Source organism: Oncorhynchus clarkii, chromosome 31 (genome assembly GCF_045791955.1).
Source record: "Oncorhynchus clarkii lewisi isolate Uvic-CL-2024 chromosome 31, UVic_Ocla_1.0, whole genome shotgun sequence".
NCBI lineage: Eukaryota > Metazoa > Chordata > Actinopteri > Salmoniformes > Salmonidae > Oncorhynchus > Oncorhynchus clarkii.
This window is the reverse complement of record NC_092177.1, coordinates 13,659,235-13,668,787: the sequence shown is the minus strand read 5'-3', so window position 1 is coordinate 13,668,787 and position 9,553 is coordinate 13,659,235. Positions and strand designations below refer to the sequence as shown.

At 42.7% G+C, this 9,553-nt stretch overlaps 1 protein-coding gene across 1 annotated transcript; it reads left to right on the top strand.

Moving 5' to 3' along the window:
• Nucleotides 1-3,278: 3,278 nt before the first annotated feature.
• Nucleotides 3,279-8,517, top strand: LOC139390595 (heterogeneous nuclear ribonucleoprotein H-like). Its single transcript, XM_071137816.1, has 10 exons — nucleotides 3,279-3,413; nucleotides 4,179-4,282; nucleotides 4,387-4,542; nucleotides 4,709-4,852; nucleotides 5,546-5,684; nucleotides 6,622-6,806; nucleotides 7,029-7,141; nucleotides 7,218-7,353; nucleotides 7,493-7,669; nucleotides 7,807-8,517. The coding sequence occupies exons 2-10, from the start codon at nucleotides 4,198-4,200 to the stop codon at nucleotides 7,896-7,898; spliced, it is 1,227 nt and encodes a 408-aa protein (XP_070993917.1). The 5' UTR covers nucleotides 3,279-3,413; nucleotides 4,179-4,197; the 3' UTR covers nucleotides 7,899-8,517.
• The last annotated feature ends 1,036 nt before the right edge of the window (nucleotides 8,518-9,553 follow it).

The window sequence follows — 9,553 nt, the reverse complement described above, 5'->3', positions numbered from 1 at the left end:
TTGTGATACAGCCCGACAGGATGATCTCAATTGTGCATCTGTAAAGGTTTGTGAGGGTCTTGGGGGCCAAGTCGAATTTCTTCAGCCTCCTGAGGTTGAAGAGGCACTGATGCGCCTTCGTCATCACACCTGCTGTGTGGGTGGACCATTTCATATTGTCAGTGATGTGTACACCAAAGAACTTGAAGCTTTTCACCTTCTCCACTGCGGTCCCGTCAATGTGGATAGGGGCGTTCTCCCTCTGCTGTTTCCTGAAGTCCATGATCAGCTCCTTTGTTTTGTTGACATTGAGGGAGAGGTTATTTTCCTGGCACCACTCCGCCAGGGCCCTCACCTCCTCCCTGTAGGCTGTTTCATCATTGTTGGTAATCATGCCAACTGCTGTTGTGTCATCTGCAAACTTGATGATTGAGTTGGAGGCGTACATGGCCACGCAGTCATGGGGCTGAGCACACACCCTTGTGGGGCCCCTGTGTTGAGGATCAGCAAAGTGGAGGTGTTGTTTCCTACCTTCACCACCTGGGGGCGGCCCGTCAGGGAGTCCAAGACACAGTTGCACAGGACGGGATTCAGGGCCCTGAGCTTGATGATGAGTTTGGAGGGTAGAGGTGATATGATCCTTAACTATTCTCCCAAAGCACTTCATAATGACAGAAGTGAGTGCTACGGGGCGATAGTCATTTAGTTCAGTTACCTTTGCATTCTTGGTTACAAGAACAATGGTGGACATCTTGAAGCAAGTGGGGATAGCAGATTGGGATAGGGAGAGATTGAATATATCCGTAAAGACTCCAGCCAGCTGGTCTGCGCATGCTCTGAGGACGAAGTCGCGGGTGATAGTTAGCAGCAGTGGTGGAAAAAGAACCCAATTGTCACACTTGAGTAAAACTAAAGAACCTTTATAGAAAATGACAAGTAAAAGTGAAAGTCACCCAGTAAAATATTACTTGAGTAAAAGTCTAAAGGTATTTGGTTTTAAATATACTTAAGTATCAAAAGTAAAAGTATGAATCATTTCAAATTCCTTACATTTAGCAAACCAGACAGCACAATTTTCTTGTTTTTATCATTTACAAACGAAGCATTTGTGTTTAGTGAGTCTGTCAGATCAGAGGTCGTAGGGATGACCAGGGATGTTCTCTTGATAAGTGTGTGAATTGGACAAATTTCTGTCCTGCTAAATGTAACAAGTACTTTTGTGTGTCAGGGAAAATGTATGGAGTAAAAAGTACATTATTTTCTATAGGAATGTAGTGAAGTTAAAGTAAAAGTTGTCAAAAATATAAATAGTAAAGTATAGTACAGATACCCCATAAAACGACTTAAGTAGTACTTTAAAGTATTTTTACTTAAGTACACCAATGGTTAGCAGCAGCAGGTCACAGTGAGATCTTTTTAAAAATATTTATTTATAGAAATTCAATGTTGGCTGCAGTGGAAAGTAGCCAAAAACCTGCAACCCATGACCAATACATTTGGCAACCATGTGGGGTAGGTTCCCTCCTTAACACTGGGCATGGTAAGGATTGAGATAAAGTAAACTGATCCTAGATCAGGATAGATTTGCCTTAACCCAGCCTAACCCTTCCCCATTTGATAATCTGTCTAAGACAGATGTAGTATTTACGCAATATTTTTTTCTGGATTGCAGAGATTACCCATCTGGTAATGGAGGAGGTAAGAGATAATGTGTATTAGTGTATAATTTAACAATAATTTGGTAAGTGCTTATATTTGTCCTATATCCCTCGTGTGAATTGGAAATGTGTTTTTTACTCCCCCTGAGACACCCATGGAGAGTTGGGCCTTGGCCAGGGTCAGCCATTATCAACAGCAACCCTAGAGCAATGGGGTTAAGTGCCTTGTTCAAGATCACATTCGATCTGATCATCTGTGAAGTGTGCCTGGCCATGAAAACAAGCTATCCTAGAACATGCCTTAAATCTCCGTCTTCCAAGTTCACAGATTCACAGAGGAAAACAAATTCAACTCAAGTAATTTAGTTGAAGGCCCAATGCAGCCGTAAAAAAACAAAAACAATATCTAATAATTTCTGCGTAACTATTAAGTACCTTAGTGTAATAGATTTCTATTTAAATGGACAATGATATTTTTTTAGCAAAAACTACATCTCAAGCAAGAATTTTCCAAGGACTGTCTGGGAGAAGTCTGAGTGGGGAAAGGGAAAGTGAAAACTAGCTGTTCATTAGGCGGTTCGATTAATCTGGCCCAGGTAGGCGTAGGCGTGTTTTGCACCGGGTGAAAGTTGATTACATTCATTTTGAAACTGGTCTGCCTCCCAGGCATGAACCAAGTGCATGTTCAAAGCCCACAAAACAAAAGTGACCTAATTAAGCACAAAGTGTAATGAGTAGGATTCTGTGACTACACATGCAAAAGTGATTTCTTTAAATAAAAACCCTTTATCTGCCTTCCCAATTAAAACTATACTGAACACAAAAATAGGCCCAACCACTTGGCAGCCAGGCCCACTCACTGGGGAGCCAGGCCCAGACATTCCCCCTCCCCCAAAAAGGTATTTATTACAGACAGAAATACTCCTCAGCACCAATTTTTGTTCAGTGTAGTTAGAAAATTAAAACATGTGTTTTGTAGAAAATAGATGTATGTTTCTGGACTATGCTGCCTTGTTGACAACATGAATGAGCAATACAGATTAATGTTCAATTTGAGAAGGGCGCTCCTCCCTCACCGCTTTTTCCCATTCACGTCACGGACCATAGACCGGTTCCCTGCGGCTCAGCATAATCGAATCCGCCCATTAGCAGAGAGGTTTGGAACTCTCTTTGTTATTGGTCTATTAACTAATTTACTGCATGGTGATGTCACCATGGAAAGCCAAAACTCCCACCGATGCAAACCTGCTAATTAGGTACTTTGTAGATTGTATTTTCAACCAGACAACTATCAGGAAATAAAAACACTGATAAATGTTTTAAAAACTTTTCCAGTGTTAGTTTCATCAGCTGTTGTTTTTTTGACTGTACTGGGCCTTTAATGTTAAAATGTACATTTCTAAGTTCTAGATCAGGAATGTACCTTAGAGTAATGTGAGTGCATTCTTTCTCAAGAGCAAAAGGAAAGCAATGTAAATGTTGAATCTGAAAGCAAGAACTAGCTTTCCAAGTTTTCCAAGAAGCTAGCAAGGTGTCATGTAGTCTACAGCACTAATACAGTTCAGTTTTCACTTCCGTGTCCTCAGTAAAAAAAAATAAAAAAAATGGGTCCACAGATATAGGGCCCAGACAGGCTACGTCATGCTTTTAGGGCGTGGACCTAGTTAGCGAGATTGGCGCTAACTAGCAGAAAAAGACCGACCTGATACCGATGCACAGCTAGCTATACTAACAATCCTGGTTTTGATAATATTGCCACTGAATCCAAATTAACAGGTAGCTATGTCTATTTTTCAACGAATATGATTTGTGATATTACCTTTACCTTGTGAGTCCTTGCTTGCGGTTTATGCCATCCAATTTGATCAAGCTACTGGTAGCAAGCCAGGTAGCTAACGCCAGGCCTGCCATTTGTGTATGACTGTCTGAGGATCAAATTATGATCTAATAACGTTAGCCAAATTAACTTCATCTAGCTATTTTGTTAGGCGCAATCATGTGTTTCATGGTAATGAATTTAGCTACTATAGCCAGCAAAATGTATTTAACGTAAGCTACTAGCAACAATGCGCTAGCTAAATTCACAATGTGCTAACATTGTTAGATAGCTACCAGCTAGCATTTGCAGCAATTTAAAAAGTCTAACGTTATAAGACACGATTAGCTAGTTAACTGCATTCACTTACCTAAAAGTAAAATGCAATGTAGATGGCCAGCTAGCTAACTAGTTACGTAGGTAAATATTATTAGCCAAGAAACTTAGGCTAGCTGAGTAAAGGTAGCTAGTTAATTTACGTATTTAAAAAAAAAAAACTAGGCAAGTCAGTTAAGAACAAGTTCTTATTTACAATGACGGGCAAACCCGGACGATGCTGAAACAATTGTATGCCGCCCTGTGGGACTCCCAATCACGGCCGGATGTGATACAGCCCGGATTCGAACCAGGGACTGTAGTGACACCTCTCTCACTGCGAGGCAGTGCCTTAGACTGTGCCACTCAGCTCCATTACAAACATACTGATATGCTTCTACTCTCCTCAGGTTTAAGAGAATACCAACCATGTCTGATGGAGAGGGTTACGTGGTGCGTGTGAGAGGTCTACCATGGTCCTGCTCTGTGGATGAAATACAGAGGTTCTTCTCAGGTAACACCTTTACGATAACACCTGTATAGCTTTATACTACACGTTTTATAGCCTCTCACAGCTGAGATAACTGTGAGTCCCTCTAAACTCTTCTTGGTATATAGATTGTAAAATCGCCAACAATGGCACCAGCATCCATTTTACCTCCACACGTGAGGGCAGACCCAGCGGAGAGGCCTTCGTTGAGCTGGAGAACGAGGATGACCTGAAGATCGCTGTGAAGAAGGACAGAGAAACCATGGGCCACAGATATGTGGAAGGTGTGTGCGTCTCTCTGTGTGTGTGTTTTTGTGTCACTGCACATCTTGAAGTTTCAATATTTGCAGCAGAAGCATAATATGTGCCTTGGGACCTCATTTTGGGCTACATTTCTCAGCTGTTTACATTGTGTAGCACTATCAGTAGTGACTGTATGTGTTTTCTCAGTGTTCAAATCCAACAATGTGGAGATGGACTGGGTGATGAAACATTCTGGTTCAAGCAGCCCAGAGACGACTGGAGACGGCCTGGTCAGGCTCCGAGGCCTCCCCTTCGGCTGCAGCAAGGAGGAGATCGTCCAGTTCCTCTCAGGTACTAGTAGCTTGGTTCACAAGAACAGCCCCATAACAGCCTGTAGGAGTAGGTGACCGTCCTCAGCCCTCATCAATGATCCAGGATCATCTACATTTTTCAGACATTTAGCAGACAGTCTAAACCAGAGTGACTTACATTATATAAGCTATAGTTTGTCCAGGATTTCCCCCATCACCTAATTTTCTCTATCACTGCTTTGGTCCCAACCAATACTTAAAACAAAAATAATTATTCTGTCCAAAGATTTGACCAATCAGGCCTGACATGCTAGTCTCTGTCACTCATTGACAGTGGTCCTTTAATTCATCCCATTGGGACAATTATAGAATGGGTGGGTACTAAAGGTACCGCCAGAGCCACTCCTTTTCATTCCTTCACATCTACAGTCTCTTCTGTGTCCTCTTCTCTCTCCTTTTCTTTTTCGCTCACTCTTTCCTCTCATCCTCCTTTATGTTGCAGTAAAATTAAGTACCATGAATGGTCATTAACTCATTGGTTAAAAACACTCACCAGGTGTGTACATTACATAATGTAAAGTTTTCATTATCTCTTTTTTTATTTTATTTTTTTTATTTAAAAAAAATCTATCATACAAAAGAAATAAAGCAACAACAGAGAAAGCTACCTTTCTGTAACTGGGCATGTGATTTACTGTGTCCCCCACTGGGGTTATCTGTCCTTGGGTTGAAGGGTTGGAAATCGTGCCAAATGGGATAACATTGCCGCTGGACTTCCAGGGGAGGAGTACGGGGGAGGCCTTCGTGCAGTTTGCTTCACAGGATATAGCTGAAAAGGCTCTAAAGAAACACAAGGAAAGAATAGGGCACAGGTGGGGATGGTTGGTTGGTTGGCTGGATAAAGTTGCATTTCTTATGGTGTACAACTTCTAAACATTAACCACAGGTATAACTGACTGACACTCAACAGAACAGTGAAAAGTTATATCTATTAATTTAAGACAACACGTACTCAGATATTGACTGTAAAGACACATAGTTACAATATTGGATAAAAACACACTAACACTCATTCACTCACAGCAGTCGTTGGGAAAATTAAGCACATTCTCTTGTTCTTAAAACCATTGGGAGAGAGATCATATTCTGAGTTTAGTGCCGAGGTGACTTGTAAGCTCTCAGGTTCGTCGCAGAGTAAAAATTGCAGTTTAATTTGGCATATCCATTTTAAGAGTGAAACTGATTGGTTCCTAGGCACTAAACATCAGTACAGGTAGCCAATGAATAGACAGATACGATTCTCCCAGGTGTTCTAACTCTGAGGGCCATTCAACATGAGGACAAGGACCCCGCCCACTGTCACTCACAGGTAATGAAAGTGTGTCTCCATGGATAACAACAGGACAATGACCACAACAGGGACACAGATTGTACTGTAACCTCAGTGTTAACTGTATCGGGTACCTGCAGGTGAGCATAAGAAAAGTGCCTGTTGTACTGTCAAGGCTTTATACTGCACAGTATACTGTTACCCACTAGATCAAGTCTCACCTACCTACGAAACAGTAGTGCACATGGCAGCACCTGGCCTGAATAACCCAACTTTTATCAGTACCCTCAATGACCAGCAACTACAGAAAAATGTCAGCTCAGCAACTGAATAGTGAACATCCAACTTTATTGGTGCCCTTTCCATTTGAACACACATTGATTCAGCCTTAGGAGCTGTACAGTAGCTAGCTCTAGTCTACACCCCCTCCTGTGTGTGGTGGGGTCTTCATGGTGGTGTGTGTACTGTATGCATCTCAGGTACATTGAGATCTTCAAGAGCAGCCGTGCCGAGGTGAGGACCCACTACGAACCCCAGAGGAAACCTATGGGGATGCAGAGACCGGGGCCCTATGACAGACCGTCTGGGGGCCGTGGGTACAACATGATGGGGGGCCGAGGAGGGGGCTCTTACGACAGGGCCAGACGCGGAGGCTATGGTGGAGGTGTGTGTATAATATCTACCCAGTGTAAGAAGAAAGTTTGTTTTTGATCATCTGAACGGAGTAAGAGGGAACGATGATCAGTCAAAAGGGTCATGATTATGGATCATAACGGTCTCCCAGTCATGTTCTTCCTAGCCCTCTATGTACATTTCTATCATGAGACTATATATGCCCCAATGTCCCAGACCAGTCTCTCCGTAACTAAGGTGTGTCTAACCTTAGGTGTGTCTGATGGGCGGTATGGTGACAGTAGCTCCTCCTTCCAGAGCACCACGGGTCACTGTGTTCACATGAGGGGTCTGCCCTACAGAGCCACAGAGACTGACATCTACAATGTGAGTTCTAGGATCTCCTACTAAGAATGGTCTGTGAGAGACGGTGAGAATAACACTGCTCCCTCTCTCTCCGTAGTTCTTCTCTCCTCTGAACCCAGTGAGAGTGCATGTAGAGATCGGGCCAGACGGCAGAGTGACAGGAGAGGCTGACGTGGAGTTTGCTACACACGAGGATGCTGTGACAGCCATGTCAAAGGACAAAGCCAACATGCGTGAGTGTGTTGGCACTTTAAAATGTACCCCCCCTCACACAATTCTTCCTCCTACCCCATAATCCCTCCTTGTGCCCCCCCCCCTTATTTTCCTACCTTAATGATTAATACATGTACTAACCATCTGTCTGTCCTGCAGAGCACCGCTATGTGGAGCTGTTCCTCAACTCTACAGCAGGAGGCAGTAATGGCTCGTACGGCAGTCCGATGCAGGGGGGTATGGGGAACCAGTCCTCCTATAGCAGTGGAGGGTTGAGCTCTGGATACTCTGGAGGCTACAGCAGCCAGGGCAGCATGGGGGGTTACAGTGACTATAGTGAGTATCAGCTCTGTAAAACACACCCCCTGTTCACATGCACCTCCACCACTGTTGACCAGCCTTGAACTATCAAGCTTTACTGTGTGTGACTTCTGAACTCCTCGGTCCTATAGTGTGTATCTCTCTCCTGTCAGGTAACCAGGGCGGTATGAGCAGCAGTTACTATAGCGGCGGTGGACGAGGAGACAGGAGTTCCAATGGCCTGGGGGCAGGATGGGGGATGTAGTTCTTTAACCAAGCATGCATTCTGCTGGAAGGACTGGAATTGTAGTTCTCACCTGGATGTTTTGTTTTAGACTGATCGTATTAATGATTGAGGTCCCTTTGACTTTTTGTTTTCACCTGCTCCTACTATTGTTATTGACATGACTGCAGCAATGCAAACTATGACCGTGGTCGGAATGCTTGTTTCATCATCGTTACCTGGAAGATTCAAATAACCAACTGTGACCCAGAGTAGTTCACTGTGAAGGGTTGCGGTAAACTAGTCAATTCAGAAAGTAAACCACATTTTTGTAATTGGCCCCATCCCTGAGTGGATGAACCAACACTTCTGTAAATAGTCTTCTAGATGTTCTCTTTTCTCCAGTAGGTGCAAAAAATTTCTGGACTTTCTGTCGAAGTTTGAAACAATGTCAAAATAGTGTGAAGTTAACATGGAACAAAGAGCATGTTTGTTTTATAATGAAGATTGTTATGGGGAATTCTCCATGCCGGATGGATACTTATTTAGCAAACTAAGTTTTTCCTGTTTATAAAGGTTTCTTTCTACTGCCCATGTGGAATTTTCTCTTCGTATTTCTTGTAAGGTGGACAAGAGTAAATACAATTTTAAGATCGATAAATGTCTTTGTCCTGTTTGACATGAGTGGTTCCTTAGACAGTCAAGAAACACATTCAGATACGTTTTATTAAATTAGAAAACATGTTGCTCAAAACAAGCCCCAATGAATCGGCAGAAATTGGCTGTTTAGTAGCACTAGTCACAAAATGATCTTATTTATATACATTGTAAAATAGACCTTTCTTGGTACGTGTTAACATTCTGTAGTCATTTACAACAACAAAGCTTAACAAATCCACAATTGTTCAGCAAGGCAGGTTGAGGAAATGAACTTGGTTCCTTTGCTTCAATGGAAGTGAAAGAATCATGTGAAACTATATCGCCTCAGACATTTAAATGAAGAGTTTTGAAAAGGTCTATAATAAGTGAATCAACAATGAAATTATTGAAGGTCAGTTCATCTAACATTTTCCCACAATTGTGACATTGTTGCATTCTGGGTCATTCATAATACAACAAAGACTGACGTGTTCCATACTCTACACCCCACCCCACACAACTATCATTTTAAATTCAGCATCCTAGAGGAATATGGAGTTAGTAACAATGACAATTAGCTGGCTAACTAACTATTCTTTATCCATCTTACTTTGAAATCCACCCAGGGGAGTTTAAAAGATGAGAAAAGGCAGAGGGTTCAACAGTCAACCGTGCCCCAACATCCTGAATTTCAGGTTAGTGGCAAAACATTACTTAACACAGCCTCCCTGCACAAATTTGATTAAAATGTTCTCTGTGGGCTTTGAGCACAGTGAGGGAAGAAAGATTATTAGTGAAGCGTGTGAGTGAGTGTTCCGTCAGGAGGAAGAAGAGGTGTGTGTATTCAGTCAGGAGGAAGAAGAGGTGTGTGTGTGTATTCAGTCAGGAGGAAGAAGAGGTGTGTGTGTATTCAGTCAGGAGGAAGAAGAGGTGTGTGTGTATTCAGTCAGGAGGAAGAAGAGGTGTGTGTATTCAGTCAGGAGGAAGAAGAGGTGTGAGTGTGTGTTCAGTCAGGAGGAAGAAGAGGTGTGTGTGTGTGTTCCGTCAGGAGGAAGAAG

Coding starts and splice junctions, on each gene's coding strand:
- LOC139390595 (XM_071137816.1), top strand. CDS start 4,198: ATGTCTGATGGAGAGGGTTACGTGGTGCGTGTGAGAGGTCTACCATGG. Junction 4,543..4,708: donor GGGCCACAGATATGTGGAAG/GTGTGTGCGTCT, acceptor GTGTTTTCTCAG/TGTTCAAATCCAACAATGTG. Junction 4,853..5,545: donor GATCGTCCAGTTCCTCTCAG/GTACTAGTAGCT, acceptor CTTGGGTTGAAG/GGTTGGAAATCGTGCCAAAT.